We start from the raw sequence: 21787 nt of genomic DNA on the forward strand, positions 1-21787 counted from the left end.
GCTGAAGGGGTGGAACAAAGGGCAAGGATTCAAGTTTGTGGATCACTGGGAACATTTTTGGGGTAGGTGTGACCTGTACAAAAAGGACAGGTTGCATTTGAACCCCAGGGGGACCAGGATTCTGGCGGGGATATTTGCTTGGGTTGCTCAGGAGACTTTAAACTAGAATGGCTGGGGGGAGGGAACCAAATGAAGGAAAACAGCAAGGTGAAGGTTAGAGTGCAATCAGAGAAAGTTTGTAGACAGTGTTTGAGGGGGGGGGGAAAGGCAGGTGATAGAAAAGGGAGATGCTCTATATGAAGATGGACAGAGGTCGATTGCAAAAGATCATAAGAGAGGTGTTGGTAAAGGTAAGGGCATACAGGAAGTAAAAAGTGGGAAATCTCTAAAATCCATATATTTTAATGCTAGGAGCATTGTAAGGAAGGTGGATGAGCTGAAAGTATGGATTGACACTTGACGTGGTAGGGATTAGTGAAACATGGTTACAGGAGGGATGTGACTGGCAGCTAAATATTCCTGGATTTAGTTGCTTTAGGTGTGATAGTACCGGGGGGGGGGAGGGCAAGAAGGGGTGGGGTTGCACTACTTGTTAGAGAAAATATTACAGCGGTGCTTAGGTGTGATAGAATAGAAGCCTCGTCCAGGGAGGCTATTTGGCTGGAATTGAGAAGTGGGAAAGGGGAAGTTACAATTATAAGGGTGTATTATTGACCACCGAATGGGGAACACGAATTAGAGGAACAAATCAGTAGGGAGATAGCAGATATTTGTAATAACCACAGGGTGGTGATTGTGGGGGATTTTAATTTTCCGAATATTGATTGGGAAACCCATTCCGTGAAAGGGCTGGATGGGTCGGTGTTTCTAAAATGTGTGAAGGATATCTTTTTCCATCAATATGTGGAAGTACCAACTAGAGAGGGAGCTGTGGTGGATTTACTGTTGGGGAATGAGATGGGTCAGGTGACAGAGATATGTGGGGGAGCACTTTGGGTCCAGTGATCATGGTGCCATTAGCTTCAAGGTAATTATGGAAAACGATAGGTTTGGGCCCAGAGTTGAGGTTTTTAAGTGGGGAAAAGCTAGGTTTGAGGAGATGTGAAAGGATTCACAAGGAGTGGATTGGGACAATTTGTTTTCTGGGAAGGATGTAATAGAGAAATGGAGATCTTTTAAAGGAGAGATTTTAAAGAGTACAAAAGCTTCATATATCTGTTAAGTTGAAAGCCAAGGTCAAAAGTTTGAGAGAGCCATGGCTCTCAAGGGATATGTGAAACTTGGTTGGAAAAAAGAGGGAGTACTACAATAAATATAAGAAACAGGGAAAAAAGGAGATGTTTGAATGTAAAAAGAATCTTAAGAAAGAAATTAGAAAAGCTAAAAGAAGGTAGGAGGTGGCTATAGCAAGCAAGGTGAAAATAAATCCAAAGGGTTTCTACAAATATGTAAATAGCAAAAGGAAAGTGAGAGATAAAATTGGTCCAATAGAGAATCAGAAAGGACAAATGTGTGTGGAGCCAAAAGAGATGGGGGCGGTCTTGAACAATTTATTTTTCTCAGTATTTACTGAGGAGAAGGATATTGAACTGCGCAGGGTAAAGGAAGCAAAGGGGGTAAATATGGAGACTATAGTGATTAAGAAAGAGGTAGTACTGGAGCTTTTGAAACATATAAAGGTGGATAAGTCTCCAGGTCCTGACAGGATTTTCCCCAGGACCTTAAGAGAAGTTAGTGAGGAAATAGCGGAGGCTCTGGCAGTGATTTTTCAAATGTCATTAGAGACAAGTATAGTGCCAGAGGATTGGTGTGTTGTGCATGTGGTTCCTTTGTTTAAAAAGGGTTCGAGGAGCAAGCCTAGCAATTATCGGCCTGTAAGTTTGACGTCTGTGGTAGGTAAATTGATGGAAAGCGTTCTTAGAGATAGTATATATAAGTATATGGAGGGACAGGGTCTGATCAGGGACACTCAAAACAGATGTGTGTGTGGAAGGTCGTGTTTGACCAATCTTGTTGAATTTTTTGAAGAGGTGATTAGGAATGTTGATGAAGGTAGAGCAGTGGATGTTGTTTATATGGACTTCGATAAGGTTCCGCATGGGAGGTTAGTTAGGAAGGCAGATATCCTTGGATATTAATTTGGAGATAGTCAAATGGATTCAACAGTGGCTGGAACGAAGGTGCCAGAGAGTAGTAGTAGATAATTGTTTGTCAGGATGGAGGCCGGTGACAAATGGTGTACCTCAGGGTTCAGTATTGGGACCGTTAATGATCTGGAGGATGGGGCGGTAAATTAGATTAGTAAATATGCAGATGATACTAAAATAGGGAGAATTGTGGATGATGAAGAGGGTTTTCAAAGATTGTAGAGGGATTTAAACTGCTTAGAGGAGTGGGCAGAAAGATGGCAGATGGAGGTTAATGCTGATAAGTGTGAGGTGCTTCATTTTGGAAAGAATAATCAAAACAAGACATATGTGGTAAATGGGAGGGCATTGAAGAATGCAGTGGAGCAGAATGATCTAGGAATAACAGTGCATTGTTCCCTGAAGGTAGGAGCGCATGTGGATAGGGTGGTGAAGAAGGCCTTTAGTATGCTTGGCTATATAAATCAGTGCATAGAATATAGGAGTTGGGAAGTAATGATGAAACTGTATAAGGCATTGGTGAGGCCAAATTTAGAGTACTGTGTGCAGTTCTGGTCACTGATTTATAGGAAGGATATTAACAAGATAGAGGGAGTGCAGAGAAGATTTACAAAAATGTTCCCTGGGTTTCAGCATCTGGAATGCAAGGAGAGATTGAGCAAATTAGGTCTTTATTCCTTGAAACATAGAAGGCTGAGAGGGGATTTGATAGAGGTGTTTAAGATAATGAGAGGGATAGATAGAGTTGATGTGGAAAGGCATTTTCCATTGAGAGTAGGAGAGATGGATACAAGAGGTCATGGGTTGAGAGTTGACGGGCAAAGCTTTAGGAGTAACGTGAGGGGGAACTTCTTTACTCAGAGAGTGGTTACTGTGTGGAATGGGCTTCCGGGAAAGGTGGTGGAGGCAGGGTTAATTTTGTAATTTAAGAAAGAGTTGGATGAATATATGGATGGGAGGGGGGATGGAGGGATATGGGCAGAATGCTGGTAAGTGGGATTAGAGGAGGGTACTTGGATCAGTGTGGACTACAAGGGCCAAATTGGCCTGTTTCCATGCTGTAATTGTTATGTTATATGGAAAGCAGTAATACAATGGCCAATGTAATGGTCACTTCTGACTGACCCATATCTGAGTAAAGAATCAAGATCATTCTTGCATTTGGATCACAACCATTTTGATGGTTATTTCATCTAGCCTGGGTTTATGAAAGCATCGTGGAGGTCACAAGCTTTGTAAGCCCTACAAAAGAAAGGGGGAAGTTGTATCACATCATTTGTATGAAGTAACATTTCTCAGAATACAACTCGACAAGAATTTGAGTTTTGAGAGGTTTGATGACTCAGTGTCTCAACTACATAATTGCTTCTGAGCAACCGTTTTAAAAGTTCTGAATTTCAACGCATATTTTCGAAGATTGAACTTTGAATTTGACGTTTCAGAATTGTGCCTAAGCTTCAATGGTTTGGGTAATCCATACACACATATATATATATTTTCACATAGTTGAGGTTAAGTTTAAAGTTAAGTAAAATATTATAAATAATTATTAATAAAAATTATTGTTTTACGATATCATTGTTTTGGTGAATTTCTATTGCTGCTGGTCTATGACTTAACAGATGTCATATATGTACTCTGAAATCTGAAAATAACCCAAAATATTGGTTATGTATCTTTATCTTTGCTCTACTGTTTGATCGCCTCAAACCGTACATCCTGGCGCCTCACAGTTCGGCGGGCAGCAACCTCCTTTGAAGAAGACCGCAGAGCCCACCTCACTGACAAAAGACAAAGGAGGAAAAACCCAACACCCAACCCCAACCAACCAATTTTCCCCTGCAACCACTGCAACTGTGTCTGCCTGTCCCGCATCGGACTTGTCAGCCACCAACAAGCCTGCAGCTGACGTGGACATTTACCCCCTCCATAAATCTTCGTCCGCGAAGCCAAGCCAAAGAAGAAGAAGACTGTTTGACCTGTTGTGTTTCTCCAGCATTGTGTTTCTACTTCAATCATTTTTGTGTTTTACTCTAAGTCCTGATGTACAATTGGTGATCGTCCATGTAAAAAATCTCATTCTTTGGCATCCAATCACCATGAATGAGTAACCCCAGCCTATTCTGCTTTAATTTCAGATACACGTGGCTACATTTTAGACAAATTGGAATTTATTGGAGAAATTGAACAGTATTAGGAGAGAAAAAAGGTCTAAAGTATGGATAGAAATGTGCATCATTCTGGAGATGCAAATAAGCATTCTTTACAATTCACAGTAATAAGAGTTTGCACATCTGGATTTTTGGAATTGAGCAGTAACGTTTTGAATGGTCTGGCACACTGTCAGAGGTAACAGCAAGGAAGTGACAGCAAATCAGGAGCAAGAAAGCAGAATTTAGGAAGAGTCAAAATCAAATATTTCAATGTCGTGACTGTTCAACTACAGGAAAATGTATTATATTCATGGTTTTAGCTAAACGTCATCTAGTTGAACAGAACCAGTTATGGAGGTCAGATGGATGATAGAGTAGTGGAAGATTATGCGTGCATATGAATATGGCAGGTTAAATAAGAAAAACAGATTTTTAGCTCACAGTTTTCATAAAATATTGAAGCATTTTACTACCTGATTCTTCCAGTGGCAATTCAAAATGATTCATACATATATTAGGAATTGCAATAATGCTTCAAGTAATATAACTCAATAATTTCAAAATTAATAAATAATTGCTCTGGAAAATTAATATATCATGGAAAATTACCTCTTCTAAAAGAGTTCCTGCATGTTTTTCTTGATCTGTAGCCCTAAACGCAATAGCAAAAGGCTCAAAATTAATGTTGACAAAATACTGCGCATATTAATGAAGGAATATCACATTTTTAAAAATTGAAAAATTATCATAGTCCATCCTTCGTTTTCTATTTCAGGACCATGGAAATGTTATTAAAACCATAGTGAACTCACATTCATTGAAATTATAATTTATTCAAATCTATCATTCTTTCCCCATTGATCCTGCTAAACCAATTTTCTCATACATGCCCATTAAAAATCCCAATTATTCTACTCACCTCATGGCATTTTACAGTGGCCAACCAACCTAATAACCATGACAGATTTAAAGTTATACTCTAAATATGGATGTAAATCAAGCCAAAAATTTAAAAAAACAATGAAAAGTGGAGCATGCAGCTGCCTCTTGACTGCCCCACCATTGCTTCACTTCCCAGTTACCCTATTCTTTGATTCTATTACTGTTCAAACATTTATTGATTTTTGTCTTGAATATTGAGAGAGTTCCTGAACATCTAGACCTTGCTGGGAAACTAAAGCTGTAAGAAAAAAAAATCTTTTTTCAGGCCTAATAGGGCATCTCCTTATTTTAAGGCTACACCCTGCCCCATATTCTACAGTGAGATAAAGCAGCCTCAAAGCAACTGTCCAATCAATCACTTTCAAAACAGTGAGACCAGCTCTCACACTTCTAAACTTCAGTGAATGTGGACCGATCTTATTCAATCTCTGCTCAAAAGAAAAGTGCTCATCCCTGCAAACTGGTACCCTACTTCAACTTTAAAAAAAAATTATTTACAGCATATAGTAGAAGCCAATTCTAGCCATTTAAACCCTTGCCGCCAACTAACCAACAATCTCGTATGTTTTGGAGGGTGGAAGGGAACCCGGGGGAAACCCTCACAGATACAAGCAGAACATAAAAATTCCTACACATAGTGTTGGATTCAAACTTGGGTCGTTGGCGCTGTAAATAGCATCACACTAACAACTACGTGATATGCCATTTGGTGGTACTCTTGGTGGTACTAAACAGAGCATTAATCATTAAAATGGTTTTAGTCCTACAGTACACACACTCACAGCTAAATGCCCCCTGAAAACATCCACTTGGATTGCATACTGCTTAGTTGGGAACCTGATGCACACTCCTAGCGGCTGGAACTCCAACAGTCATGAGATGATAATCTTACTGTTCTACAGATCTTAGTAGAATGAAGCAGCGAGACATTCTGTGGCAACTGCTTCTGAAAGCAGTTGTGGGGAACTGAAGCAAATAGTGCAGCCATTCAGTTAAAAAGCATGGGATTCATGGCTGCATTCCAGTAGGCAGGGTGAGAGGACTTGGGTTAAGGGTGAAAGGGGAAGCATTAAGAGGAATTTACTCACACAGAGAGTGGATGGAGTGTGGAATGACCTGCATACTGAAGTGGTGAATGCGGGCTCAATTTTAACATGCAAGAAAAATTTGGATGGAAAGGTATGAAGGGATAATGGCATGGGTGCAGGTGGAATAATAGTTCAGCAAAGACTAGAAGGGCCAAGGGCTTGTTTTCTCTGCAGTAATGTAGGTTCTATGGAGTGACAATTATTTATAGCAACAACAAAAAATAAGAACAGCAAAGCAGACTGCAGAATTTATTTTCCTGGTTCAGATGCATTTCTGAAGTATATTTCAAAACCTATTCAAGAACCCATTATTGTAATGAGTCTAGTCTGAAAGTATGCTTCATTCTTTGACCATATGGGAATGGAAGAACAGCATAACAAATGAACTAAATTTTCAGGAATAGTTGTATATTTCCTACCACACATAATGGCACCAAAATTATGTTAACATTTTTCCAGATGTGATAGCTAACTTACCACTGACTATGGGTCTTGACCGATCTGGATGACATAGCCATATAATGCATTCAACAACACATCTACAAACTTCTTCCCATATAGTTGTGTTTTAAACAAGATCTTCTTGTGAAGTAATTATAATCATCCTACAACAAACTAAAAGAAATAATAGAAACGGAAAATAGAAACAGGAGAAGGCCATTCAGCCCTTTGAGCCGCTCCACCATTCAATACAACCATGGATGATCATGCAATTTCAGTACACTATTCCTGCTTTCTCTCCATACTCCTTGATCCCTTTAGCTGTAAGGGTCATAGCCAACTCCCTGTTGAATATATTTAAGGAACTGCTAGAACAACCTTCTGTGGAAGGGAGTTCCACAAGTTCACAATACTCTGAATGAATACATTTCTGCTCATCTCAGTCCTATATTGCTTATCTTTAGGCATTGACCTCTTATTCTGGACTTCCCAACATCTGGAATGTTCATCCTACATTTCATCTATGTAGTTCTGTCAGTAATTTATGTCTCGATGATATCCTCTCTTTTTCTTATAATTTGGAATAAGTATATCTTCACTCTATCCAGTCTTTCTTGAAACATCAGTCCTGCCATCCCAGGAATCTGTTTGGTGAACCAAAGCTGCAGTTCCTCAACAGCAAGAATATCCTTTCTCAGGCAGCACAGTTAGTGTATGGTTAGCACAACAACCCAAGTTTAAATGTAACACTGTCTATAAGGAGTTTGTACATTTTCCCCATGTCTGAGTGGGTTTCCTCCAAGTTTTGCCCCATGTTCCAAAAACTAATTCGACACCTGGCTGCATTTGTCAGCACAGGCTCATGGGCCAGAAGGGCCTGTTACTGTGCTGTATCTCTAAATTAAAATTAAATTAAAACTGCACACAATATTCAAGGTGTGGCCTCACCAAGACTCAGTACAAATAGATTACATGAAGGAAAATACACAACATTCTGGGTGAATTAGGGATTTGAGGAGCTATCATAAAGGTGGAACAACACTTAATATTGCATCTGTGGACTCTCCAATCAGATGCATTAATGCCGACTTCTCCAGCTTCCATTTGGCCCCTCCATGTCTCTCTCCCTTTCATTGTCCTGCTGCCTCTTTTACTCCAGCTTCTCTGCCCCTTCCCTCACCATTCAGAGAGTTACCCCCATCTCCCTGTCACTTCTCAGCTTTTTTCTCTTCTGCTCCACCCATATCCAGCTATGACCTCTTGCCTGTTGGCCTTTGCACCTCCCCCGCCCCTTCCCTCCTCTCCTCTCCCCACCTTTTTACTCAGGCATCTGCCTGCTTTTTGCATATACCTTGATGAAGGGCTCAGGCCTGAAACATTGGCTATATCCCTTTGTTTTCTACAGAAGCTGCGTGACTTGCTGAGTTTCTCCATCATTTTTGAGTATTTCACTACAATTGCAGTGTCTGAAAACTTTCCTATTTAACTACCATTGAGGAGGAATTAATGGAAATTGCTATCAGTCATGAAATTGTGTTGAGTAAATCGATGGTGTTGAAAATCAATAAATCCCCAGGGCCTGATGGTCTATAGCCCAGAAAGCTAATGGTTGCATTATTTTCAAATATCTCTACACTCTGGATCAGTTTATTTGGATTGGAGGGTTGCTAATATGGCACCAGTTTTTAAGAAAGGAGGGATAGAGAAAAGAGGGAATTATAGACCAGTTAGACTGACTTCAATCATGAGAAAGTCATGAATCAATTGTTAAAGATGTCATTGATGCACATTTGGAGATGAATGACATGGATCTGCGTAAGGAAAATCATGCTTGACAAATCTTTTTGATTCTTTTGAGGATTAACTGATGGAGTGGACAATGGTGAGCCAGTTGATGTAGTGTACTTGGACTTTCAAAAGGCTTTTGATAAGGTTCCCCTCAAGAGATTGGGTGCAGAATTAAGCCCCTTTTCCACTGGCCCAGGAATTAACTAGGCATTAGTGGAAAAGGAACAGTGTCTGAAAGTCGGCATCAAATGACGTCATTTCTAGTTGGGGATTAACTGCCTCTACCCCTGCTCATATCCCTGGCATTTGTTGACAAAACCAGTGGAAAAGGGACAGCAGAAAGTCACCTTTCTCCAGTTGAAGGTAGAACATTCTGATTCCCAGGGATGAGTGTGTTCAGAGGAAAAGCAATTAGTGTCGCAGTTTAGGGTTGCCCAGTGGAAACGACATATAGGGTTCCCTATACTGGGACACTGCACAGCCAATTAACTGGGATGCAAGTGGAAAAGGAGCTTTAGAGTACATGATATAGGAGGTAATATATTGATGTAGAAGAAAATTAATTAGTATTAGACTTTAATAAAGCTTTTGACAAAGTTCCCCACAGGAGGTTAGGAAAAAAGGTGGAGGCATTAGGTATAAATAAGGAGGTAGTGAAATGGATTCAGCAATGGTTGGATGGGAGGTGTCAGGAGTAGTGGTAGAAAATTGTTTGTCCAATTGGAGGCCGGTGACTAGTGGAGTTCCTCAGGGATCGGTCCTGGGTCCACTATTGTTTGTTATATATATTAACGATCTGGCAGTAGGGGTGGAGAATTGGATAAGCAAGTTTGCGGATGATACAAAGATTGGTGGTGTTGTGGACAGTGAGGAAGATTACCGTAGATTAAAAGGTGATTTAGGAAGGCTGGAGGTGTGGGCTGAGAAATGGCTAATGGAATTTAATACAGATAAGCGTGAGGTGTTACATTTTGGAAAGGCAAATCTAAATAGGTCATATACATTGAATGGTAGACAATTGAGGAGTGCAGAGCAACAAAGGGATTTAGGAGTTATGGTAAATAGTATCCTCAGGGCTGATACTCAGGTAGATGATGTGGTGAAGAAGGCATTTGGAATATTGGCCTTCATAAATCGGAGTATTGAATTCAAGAGTAGGGAGGTTATGATGAAATTGTACAAGGCATTGGTGAGGCCAAATTTGGAGTTCTGTGTACAATTTTGGTCACCAAATTATAGGAAAGATATAAACAAAATAGAGAGAGTACAGAGAAAGTTTACGAGAATGTTGACATGATTTCAAGGTTTGAGTTACAGGGAAAGGTTGTGCAGACTAGGACTTTTTTCTCTGGAGCGTAGAAGATTGAGGGGGGACTTGATAGAGGTGTTTAAGATTTTAAAAGGGACAGACAGAGTAAATGTGGATAGGCTTTTTCAATCAAGAGTGGGGGAGATTCAAACTTGAGGGCATGGTTTATGATTGAAGGGGGAAAATTATAAGGGGAACATGAGGGGAAATTTCTTTACGCAAGGGTGGTAGGAATGTGGAATGAGCTTCCAGCAGACGTGATTGAGGTGGGATCATTGGTTACATTTAAGGAAAGCCGCCTCCCCCAAGCGCTGGCCGCCCGGCCGCCTCCCCCAAGCGCTGGTCCCTCGGCCACCTCCCTCAAGCGCCAGTCCTTTGGCTGTCTCTCACCCCACTTACCGGATTTTGGAGCTTTCCGGATTTTAGATGTCCGGATACAGGATCGTGCACTATACAGTAAAACCTCGTTAGAATGCGGTAGTTGGGATCCAAGATTTCATACCGCATTACAGCCGAGTCGCGGAACAGATGCATATAGGTCAGGATTCAGGAAGCAGGAAAACAGAATACTGTAACTCAAACCCTATAATGACCTTTAAACTCCACTTATTAACATACACGTCTTGTAAATGAATCATAAGAGTCTATTTTTGAGTTTGTGCCTGTCAGCCACTGTTAGCCTGGCCTCCTAAAATCAATGTTTGGGGTCGACAGACACCCGGGTTATAAGCGATTCCGTGGATTAACGAATCACGTTCTAACGAGGTTTCACTGTACTTTGTCCAACAGGACCATGATTTTTACTTACTCCTCTTGAACCTCCTCTCACCTTTCTTGAGCTGGCCCTTGAGCTTTCTTTTCATTGAAAAATAAACCATCTGAGGAATGAACTTTGTTTCAACTAGACTACATTTATAATGTTATTTAACATCATGTGATTCCTTTCTTCATGTTGATCTAAAATGTTTCCCCTTAAATGCATCTAGAGATATCTTAACCATTTCAAGGATTAATCAAATGGACAAACAACAATTTACACCATGAAAGTCAAAACAGGAACATACACAACTAAAAATTCCTGTCATGGAGATGATATTGAACCAATATAATCTTAATTTACTTGGTATTTGTATCCTGATAACAATAGAATATGTGATCCCTACCACAAATAAAAATGAGGACATGGGTGGCAGATTGATGAGAGCACTGTCTCCTCTCCAAGTTTCATCCCATCCTATTTCGGTAATAAACCACAATTCCTACATTATCACTTGGACGAAATCCTAGAATTTCTTAAAAAGCATTTGCGAGTTCCTTCACATAATTGTTACAGCATTTCAAGGGGACTCACCACCATTTAGTGAAGGGCAGTTTGTGAGAGAAATAAATGTTATTAAAAACCGCACCTCAACATTCGAAGAAAAATGAGTAAAATTTTTGAATGGATAAAAATCATGGAAATTTACCCTTTTAAACCGCTTTCATCTGTAAATTCAGGCAGATGTTCTCTTGTCCTCCTCCCAGACTCTTCCTATAAATAAAATTAACCATGAATCTATGTTAATAATATAAACACATTTCATATAGTTTTCCAAGCAAGCGAAGGGTAATATCTACAGCAAAGATTTATGTCTGCACAAAAAATGTTTCCTCAAACAGCAAAGCCTGCATGGAAGAAACTCGGCAAGGGTCCCAATATCTATGGACTATGGGAAGAGAACATACACTAATTAGCTGCTGGAAAACACCAAAAAGCAGGTACCACAATTGGTCTGCTGAACTTAATTTCAGGATTTCATTAGAATTTCAGTCCAGATTGAAAAATGGCCAGAGAATGGAGATTGTGGGCTGAGGGGCACAGGGGGTCTTGAAGGGAGAATTCCTATTATAAAGCCATAGTGTTTAACAGCACAGTTGAATAGCAGTTAGCACAATGCCTTTACAGTGCCAGCGATCGGGACTGGTGTTCAAATCCAGCGTTGTCTGTAAGGAGTTTGTACGTTCTCCTTGTGTCTGCATGGGTTTTCCCTGGGGGCTCCAGGTTCCTCCCACAGTTCGAAACATACTTGGGTGGGATGGCCTGTTAAATTTAAATTGGCCCATTTACCCACCAAGTTTATGTCATCCTTTTTAACTCATCTACAATATATTTTGCCCCTATTAGTTCCATATGCTTCTATGCCTTGCCTATTCGACTGCCTTCTGAAGATCAGCAAAAGGTAGTGATGGTATCAGGTTATACTGCCTTCTCTGACAGCAAGTTCCAAATACTAATTCCTTCTATGTAAAAAAGAATGTTCCTCAAATCTCTTGAAATTTTTTCCTCAGCTTAAACCTATATGCTTTTGTTTTTGATGCCCCCTCCCTGGGATAAATCTACAGAAGGTACAAAAACCTGAATACCAACACCTCTCAATTCAAGAACAGTTTCTTTCCAATATCTATCACACTCTTGAACCTCCCCTTTTTACAATAATCATGGATGCTCCAAAACCATATAAGGATTGCCTGCACTGTTGCAATGTCACATTTGTTACATTAGGATATCAATGAATATTTATTATCTATTTATTGTCTCCTTTCAATCCAATTGAGTATATTATTGTAGTTATTATTACTTTGTAGTTTTTTTTAAACAAAGTACCTGTTCTGCTGCACCAAGCAAGAATTTCTGTACATATGCATATTATACAAGGTATATGACAATAAACTCATTAACATTAAATTGTAACTATTTGGTCAAAAGATGCTGTTCGTGCAAATAAGCCCAGCCTACCCAATCTCTCCCCATAAATGAAGTCTCCTGGCCTGGTGATGAAGGTTGTCTTCTCAACCCCCTTTGTCCAGGTCCTGGGTGATGCTCTTTTTGTCAGCAAACATACAGCAAGGAATGGAGAACTGACACTTTAATTCCTGGTACTCCTTTATTCACACACAAGCTTTGTGGGAGATCCATCAAACACCATAGAGAATCAATGTATGGGTTTAAATTCTCCAACATTATCTGACATAAACTAATCTCAAAACAGTCACCTCCGAGGCAGCAAGCATTGTCCCATCAGCAATAAGCTATGCAATGAACATCTACATGATGCAACATATTATGGACCAATCACACCGATGTGTCCTTTTCCTCCAAGGTATTTTTACAGTTTTGATTCCACTAAATCCTGTGAATCACATGATTTTAGTCACAAACAAGACTGTTGGAAAGTTATCAGCCAGCCAAAACACATTCCAGAGCCTCTCACTGACCTTGGCCAGGACTAGTGGAATTACAGTTTGGCTGTCGTTGTCAGACAATAGACATCCTGGGCCACCCTCACTGTCCTAAAGTATTTACAACCATCTCAGCAGTCTTTCACAAAGGCACATGTAGGCATTACTTAAATTGATCAATCAATATTAGTCTACACTAGGCACACCAGGCAACATAGCGATGCACTCTGCCCTACATTATCATATATACATCCAACCTTCTCTTAAATGACAGAAGAGACCCTGCCGCAACTATCTCTTTTGGAAGATCATTCCATTCTGCCACCACTCGCTGAGTGAAAAAGCATCCTCTAATATTTCTCGTAAAGTTTTTCCCCCTTACAACTCATGCCTTCTTGTTCCAACCCTCCCTGCCCTCAGGGGAAAAGTCTGTTTATGTCTAATCGATCTATTCCTTTTGTAATTTTAAATGCCTCTATCAAGTCCCCTCTTAGCCGTCTCGTTCCAATGAATAAAGTCCCAGTCTCCTTAATCTAGATGCTGTAAGCCAGGCAACATCTTTGTAAATCTTCTCTGCACCCTCTCCAGCTTATCTATATCCTTTCTATAATTTGGAGTCCAGAAATGAGCACAGTACCCCAAACCTGGCCTCATCAATGCTTTAAACAGCCGCAGCATCACTTCCCAGCCTTTTGCTTTCCATGGATGTTGCATGACCTGCTGAGTTTCTCCAGCACTTTTGTGTAACTTGTTAGTTTAATTGATTAATTTTGCATCTGTGAGCAAGGGCACAAAAATTATTTACCTCGTCCAGATGCTTATATTCTCAGCCACAAGAAAATATTTTGTTCTTTTTTCTTGGCTGAATACTTTGCAGAAAACTTCAGCATCACTGTTTTCACATTAAAAAGCTAGAAATTATTCAGATATCTAGCAAATATTACTTTTAATATTTGACAATCAAAGACATCTCACATTAACTATTCCTTTTTCTATCGCCCACTGAATTATATCCTCATCAAAAGATTATCTCCAATTTCATGCCAATTTGCTATACTAATCACTTGTGAGGAATCAACAAATATATTTTGTTCACATTCCAAGCTTCCAACCAAAGACCTGCCAAAAATTTGATTCAATTCATCAGATAAGGCTAGTACTTAAAAATGCCTGTCTCTGAGGGTGACATCAGACCATCATTCAAGAGGGTGAACCCTCACAAGTCATCAGGCCCTGACGGTGTACCTGGCAGGGTACTGAAAATCTGCACCAACCAACTAGCCGGAGGGTCCACGGACATTTTAAACCTCTCAAAGTTGCAGTCAGAGGTTCCCACCTGCTTCACAAGGGCATCAATCATTCCACAGCAGATGCAATATCGCTGGTTCTCCCCTGAGATCTAGATCACCTTGAAAACACCAATTCATACATATGACTGCTCTTCATCGACTACAGCTCAGCCTTCAATACCATTATTCCCTCAGTGCTGGTCAAGAAACTACAAACTCAAATAGGAACATTTTTACATGCTCATTGTCATGTGTGAAGGTGAGACCTTTCTAGCAGGATATTACTGAAATATTAACAAGGATAACAGGGGTGGCCTTCACAGGCGAACCATAGCTTTATTTTTTGGGCAACTTCATTGATAAAAGTAATAAACAAACAAAATTCCAAATTTCATTTGTTAAAATAGCCTTAGCAGTGGCTAAGAAATGTATTGCAAATACTTGGAAATCCAACTCCCCTACATATAGCTCAATGGACTGCTGAGATGAATAGTTGGATGCCCATGGAAAAAATAATATACAATTTAAAGAACAAATATTACACATTTATTAAGATATGGCAACCATATTTGGATCACACAAGGGCCCAATTGTAATTATAAATACAATAATAAAAAGGATAATAATAAGTGCTGCTATTATATAAATGCAAGTGACTTTCCCATATAGAATATTTGATATTCAACATAAATGTGAGCCCTGATGGGGTGTGGATTTATATTACGAAAGAGAGGGGGGTGGGGGAGGGGTTGATTTGCTTTGTTTGATTTTTTGTAAAGAAAATGTTTTTACATAGGCTAGTTTTTCTATGTACATTTATGGAAAAAAAAACAAAAATATATTTTTTTTAAAAAGCTACAAACTTTAGCCCCCCCATCCCTGCAACTGGATCCTTGACTTTCTCAATGGAAGACCACAGTCAGTGCAAATTGGAAACAATGCCTCCTCCTCACTAATTTAAAATTTGGAAATTCCTTCGAAACGTTTATTACACTAAGAATGGAAAATGGTGATGTCCCCAATTTAGGCACAATCATTATCAAAGTGAGACTTGGGTCATTTGTATTTGCCAAGTCTATGTAAAAGACACAAATTCTGCCAAGCCCAATTCTAGAGTTCAAAGAACAAATTTCAGAGAACAATATGAATGATCTGATAAAGACTAACCTTGCTACCTTCTCCTTGTCTTTCTTGTTCATCCATTTCCTTCTTCCGTCGATGGTTTCGCTCTTGACCTTCCCTTCTTTCCCAATCTCGTTTTTCTCTTTTCTTGTGCTCTCGCTCTCGATCACTATCTTTGATCTCCTTATATTGATGCTTTCTCTTATCTTCTTTGGACTCTTTGACTTTCTTATCTCTCCATTTCTTATCTATTTCTTCAACATTGATCTCCAGGCCAGTCTCTTGTCTGTCCTTTTGTCTCTTTTCACGACGTCCATCATGAAGTTCATGGTCCTTACGCTCCCTGTGTCGCCTCTCATAATCATCGTCTCTAACATCAGAAGATCGCCGTTTCTTCTCTTTCCCTTCTTCGTTACTCTGTCAGTACAAGCATACTTTTCATGTTGCAGGTCAATTTTATTTATTAGAAAATCTGAGCAACTGTTTTCTATTGTTAAAATACACAAGCACAACCTTTATAAACCCAATCTACTACAGATGCTACATCAATTTTAGTTTATACACACTGTTGTTCATTGTACTTCATTCCCTTGTTTTGGTTCAATAACAGTTTAGTCCATTCAGTAACATGAAGTCATAATAGACAACTGATACATTACAACCCATTGGAGTAAACAGGAAATTTGCAATGCACGTCAATCATTATATTATTTCAAAAATGTAATTACAAAAATCAACAAAATCAGAGACAACTAAAACTGCAAAAAAAAGGTATTTGTTGTCCGGACAAGGATCAATTTGCAATATACAATGATCCATTCATATCAAAGTTGTGCTTGTAAGATAAATGACTTGTTTACATAGAAATATAGGAAGTAGGAACAGGAGTAGGCCAAAAATGGCCCATCGAGCCTGCTCTGCCATTCAATATGATCATGGCTGATCGTTGATACCATTTTGTTTGTGATATACAGGAATGACGTGGACATTTACCCCTCCATAAATCTTCGTCCGCGAAGCCAAGCCAAAGAAGAACATGAATTATACATGAATTACTTGGTTGCTTGTAAAATGATTTAGAAGTGGATGCGTGATGGGAGGCATGATCCATTAAGTTTGCAGATGATGAATATTGACAGAGTTGTTGGCAGTGTGGAGGTTAGATTTAGGTTACAGAGAGATATGAATGTACTGGTGAAGTGGACAGAAAAATGTCAGATGCAGTTTAATCTAGACAAATGTGAGGTGGTAGTTCAGGAGTACTAATGAGGCTATATAATACCCCATGAATGGAAGGCTCTAGGGCATACTGAGGAACAGGGAGGACCTTGGGAGTACAAGGTTAAGAAGGTATGAGGGGCCCTGGCCTTCATCAGTACAGAAATAGACCTCAGTTGGAGTATGTATGCTATTCTGGTAACCATACTATGGGAAGGGTATGATAGCAATGGAGGCAGTGTAGATGAGATTCACTGGGATGTTTCCTGGGATGGAGCAGTTCCATTATAAGGAGAAACTACAGAAGATGTGTTTTTCCTGGAGGAGATTAAATTAGGACATTATGAGGGGTACTATTGTTTTACAAGCACGTGGTCATTTACAGGAAGTTATTTTTTAACATGTACTTTCTTTTCATTATATTCCTATCAGATTATGCACATTCTCCAATACTCCAGAGAAAATATTCCAATTTTGCCCATCTCTCCTGATTAGAAATCAAAGAAGCAATCCAGGCCACAAAGCTCAAAGTTCTGGAGAATCTCTCAAAACTCCCCAAATCTTTCCTGTTACAGTGGCCAGAGCTGCACACAACATTCCAAATGTGACCCTACCAAATTTTTATACAACTGCTACATGACTTTCCAACTTTTATACTCGATAATCAACAACACAAGTCACACGAGGTAAAACAGTAAAGTCTAAAGATATCAGGTCAAACAGTGTATTTTTGTAGCAAAGATAAAGATCCATAACAAACGTTTCAGGCTTGAGGCCTTCATCAAGAAATGAAAAACTGTAGGCAGGTGCCTGAACATAATGGTAGGGAGGGGGTGGGGCTTGGTGGGGGTAGATGGGTGGGGTGGCAGCAGAAGGAGCACAGTCCCAAAGGCAGGAGGTATAAAAAGTGGATAAAGGAGGGAGGGTATACCAACAAGGAGGAGTGTAAGGATAGCTCCGTGAATGAAGAGGAAAGCGGTAGAGAGTGGAGGAAATGAGGGAGAATCTTTCCAGCATTGTGTTTTCACTTAAAGTCACATGACACTGTTCCTTGATCTACCACTGACAAACCATGCCATGGTTCTCTCAAAAGATAACTGAATAAACTGTAAGCATCATTGCAACATGAATTTGGAAAGGCAAGAAATGATTGGGGATTTGTGGCTTTGTGTGCGGCAAATATGAATTCGATTTGTCTTTTCTTTAAAATTGGTAACCAGGAGGATTGACGAGGCAAGAGCCATGTACACAGACTTCAGCCATACTTTGACAAGATCCCACATAATAGACTGACCCAGAAGATTAGGATATCTGGGACCCAGGGTGAGCATAAAAATCACAAAGAAAACTGGCTGGGTGGTAGGAGGAGGGAGAGGGTAGAGTGAAGGGTTGCTTTTCAGATTGGATGCCTGCTGCTAGTGAGATGGCACAGTGATTGGTGCTGGGTCCACTGTTATAGCTTGCTATATTTTAACAATTTGAAAGAAGACAGAGATGAAATGAGAGCAAGTTTGTAGATGACACTGAAATTAGTGGTATAGTGAACAGTGAAGAAGGTTATCTTGTGGTCTAGACAGGATCGAGATCTGAATCAACAGGCAAGATCAATATGATCTGGACTAACAAGGAAATGTGTATCAAACGATTCATGTAATTGAAGTGCACGTTTCAGATTTTATTCAAGGTTTTCAAATTCTTGAATAGCCAAGTCAGTCACCCGATCTAAATCCAAAACTTCCATATGCTGAAGTGAAAACTTAAGGGAACAAGCTCCCAAAACAAAGAGAACTTGAAGAAGGCTACAGTGGATGCCTGGCAGAGCATCACCAGAGAAGATGCTCAGCACCTGGTGATGTCTATAGCCCCTTTCACACTTGCAAGTAATCCCAGGAATTAACAGCCAATTGGCCTTTAAAGTGTCTAGTGTGAAAGCAAAATCAGCTCAACACCGACGTCAGATGTTGTCATCTCACGCTGGGGATTGACGGTCTGAAGACATGGGCATTGCAATTAGGTAAGTGTGAAACAGACAAATGCATTGTGGGATTGAAATGACCCAAGTTTTTGCATGAGTGCAGGAACCCAAAGGAAGGAAAGATTAAAATGAAGGTATAAACTTACCCATGGGAAAGTCGCAGTGGGAGAGAGAAAGAGATTGAGGGGGAGAGGGGGAGAGGGGGAGAGGGGGAGAGGGAGAGAGGGGGAGAGGGGGAGAGGGGGAGAGGGAGAGAGGGAGAGAGGGAGAGAGGGAGAGAGGGAGAGAGGGAGAGAGGGAGAGAGGGAGAGAGGGAGAGAGGGAGAGAACATAAATAGCAATAGCAGACAATTTTTAAAGTAGCATTATAGTGCACAATTTATAGAGACAATGGGAAAAAGCAGTGGTGGACCTGACTTCTCAGAATGCCGTGCGGCAGAGAAACTCCTCCATGAAAGCTCCATGCTTACAGCCATTGCTTTTTCCCACGGAATTTATAAATTGTACACAGTAGCGCTACTAACTTTCCCTCACTGTACAAATTGTACGCAACAGTGCCACCTACATTGTTTAAATTATGCTCTATAATGCTACCAATTTTTGTACGCTGTTTAAAAATTGTATGTGATAATGCTACCAATTTTCCCATGCTGTATAAATTGTACACGATAGCACTACCAACTTTCCTACGCTGTATAAATTGTGCACTATAGCTCTAACTTTCCCACACAGTATAAATTGTGCGCTATAGCGCTACCAATTTTCCCACGCTGTTTAAAAATTGTCTGCTATTGCTAGCCCTTTCCCACGGTCCTTTATAAAGGTTTATACAAGTCAGCACAACAACAGGGGCTGAAGGGCTCATACGATGCTGTACATAAAGCTTAATTATGCTATAATTAGGCATGATTAATTTTGTTCAAATATAAGATCATAATGCATTGATCAGGATTTAGGGTAGGGCCACCATCACCCGATACGCCATGACATCACCAGTAGAAGGTAGAACAATCCTAACCCCAGGGATGGCTCCTTGCAAGTGTGAAGGCATTCAGTTCCAGTTAGGAGTGGTCAAGTGTTAAAACCCAAACCCCCATTCCTCTTTATAAAGAGTGCTATAATTTCTACATGGTCAAACCAAAATTTATACAAATAACACCGAACACTTGGCTGGAAGATGGGCAGGATTGGCTAATTCAGGTACTGGGGTTTAGGTGTTTTAAAAGGAATAGAATGGGAGGTAGAAAAAGGGGAGGAGTAGTATTACTGGTCAGAGATAGCATCACGACTATAAAAAGAGAGGACGCTGCAGAGGGATTGTCCATTGAGTTGGTGTGAGTGGAAGTCAGAAATAGGAAAGGAGCTATCACTGTGCTGGGAGTAGTCTATAGACCCCAAATAGCCCTCAAGACATCAAGGAGCAGATAAGCAGTCAGATCTTGAAATGGTGCAGGAAATACAGGGTTGTAGTTATGGATGATTTCAAATTGACTGGCACATCCTAACTGCCAGAGGGATAGATGGAGCTGAATTTGTCAGGCATGTTCAAGGAGGATTCCTAACATAGTATGTGGACCAGTCGATGAGAGGAGGTGCCATACTGGATTTAGTTCTGGGTAATGAAATTGGCCAGGTGGCAGACCTCTTGGTGGTGGAGCATTTTGGAGAGAGGGACCACAACTCCCTGAGCTTCAGCATAGCTATAGAAAAGGATAAAAACAGACAAAATAGGAAAGTGCTTAATTGGGGAAGGGTTAATTACGAAGAGATGAGGCAGGAATTAGTGAGAGTAAATTGGAAACTACGTTCAAGGGTGGAAGCACAGAACTAATGTGGAGGAAGTTTAGGGACCACTTGTGTTGGGTTCAGGAAAGGTTTATCCCGCTGGGACAAGGAAAAGGGAATCGTGGCTGACAAAACAGGTCAGGCAACTAGTCAAGAGGAAGCAGGAAACAGAAAGGGCTCATGAGAAATATATGGTTGCCAGCAAGGAACTTAAGAAAGGACTTAGGACAGCTTGAAGGTGGCATGAGAAGTCTTTGGCATGGAGGGTTAAGGAGAATCCCAAGGAATTCTATCCATATGTAAAGTATAAAAGAATGACGAGAATGAGAGTGGGGGCGTTAAAGGAGGCGAAATGTGCCTGGAGGCAGAGAAGGTTGGGGAGGTCTTAAATGAATACTTTGCTTCAGTATTCACAAAAGGACCTTGATCAGAATAGAAAGGCCTGTGTGCTGAACAATGTGAAGATTAAGAAAAAGAAAGTGTTTGATTTTTTAGAAATATCAAGATTGATAAGTCCCTGGGGCCAGCCACAATATACCACAGGTTGCTGTGGGAAGTGAGAAGAGATAGCTGGGACAGTAGTGAATGATCTTTGAATCCTCTTTGGCTGCAATAGAGGTGTCAGAGGACTGGAGAATGGCAAATGTAGTCCCCTTGTTTTAAAAAAAAGGTAATAGGGAGTATCCTGGGAAATTAGAGACTGGTGAGTCTAACATCTGAATTTGGAGAAGTACAGTCTACTCAAGGATAGTCAGCATAGCATTGTGAAGGGAAGATCATGCCTCATGAGCCAAATTTATTTTTGAGGAGGCAACAAAAGAAGTTAATGATGTTAGTGCGGTAGATGTGGTCTGCATGGATTTTAGCGAGGCATTTGACAAGGTCCCCCATGAGAGACTCATCCAGAAAGTCAAGGGATGAGTGGAACCTTGGCTGTATAATTAAAAAATTGACTTGCAGGAAGAAAGCAGAGGGTAGTAGTGGAAGGAAAGTATTCTGCCTGGAGCTCAGTGACTAGTGGAGTGCCACAGTTCTGAAACCACCTGCTCTTTGTGATTTTTATAACTGACCTGGATGAAGAGGCAGAAGGATGGGTTGATAAGTTTCGGATGACACGAAGGAGGTAAGGATGGAGCTGAAGGTTGTCGATGGTTACAAGAGGATATAGACAGGTTGCAGAGTTTGGTAGAAAAGTGGAAGATGGAGTTCAATCCAGATAAATGTGAAGTGATACATTTTGGACAAACCAGAAGGCTGGTTTGGATGAACAGAGGGACCTTGCGGTTCAAATCCATACATCCCTCAAGGTTG

General features: G+C 40.3%; 1 protein-coding gene across 3 annotated transcripts in view; it reads right to left on the bottom strand.

Annotated features, from left to right (window-relative positions):
• dync2i1 (dynein 2 intermediate chain 1) overlaps positions 1 to 21787 on the bottom strand; it is a 125677-nt gene that overhangs the window by 84896 nt on the left and 18994 nt on the right. For all 3 annotated transcript variants that reach the window (XM_069914721.1, XM_069914722.1, XM_069914720.1), the window contains 3 exons: positions 15544 to 15915; positions 11335 to 11399; positions 4910 to 4952 (listed from right to left, as the gene is read on the bottom strand). In XM_069914721.1, coding sequence (XP_069770822.1) covers positions 4910 to 4952; positions 11335 to 11399; positions 15544 to 15915 — 480 coding nt within the window. The remainder of the gene's footprint in view (positions 1 to 4909; positions 4953 to 11334; positions 11400 to 15543; positions 15916 to 21787) is intronic.

Source organism: Narcine bancroftii, chromosome 1, assembly GCF_036971445.1.
Source record: "Narcine bancroftii isolate sNarBan1 chromosome 1, sNarBan1.hap1, whole genome shotgun sequence".
Taxonomy (NCBI): domain Eukaryota; kingdom Metazoa; phylum Chordata; class Chondrichthyes; order Torpediniformes; family Narcinidae; genus Narcine; species Narcine bancroftii.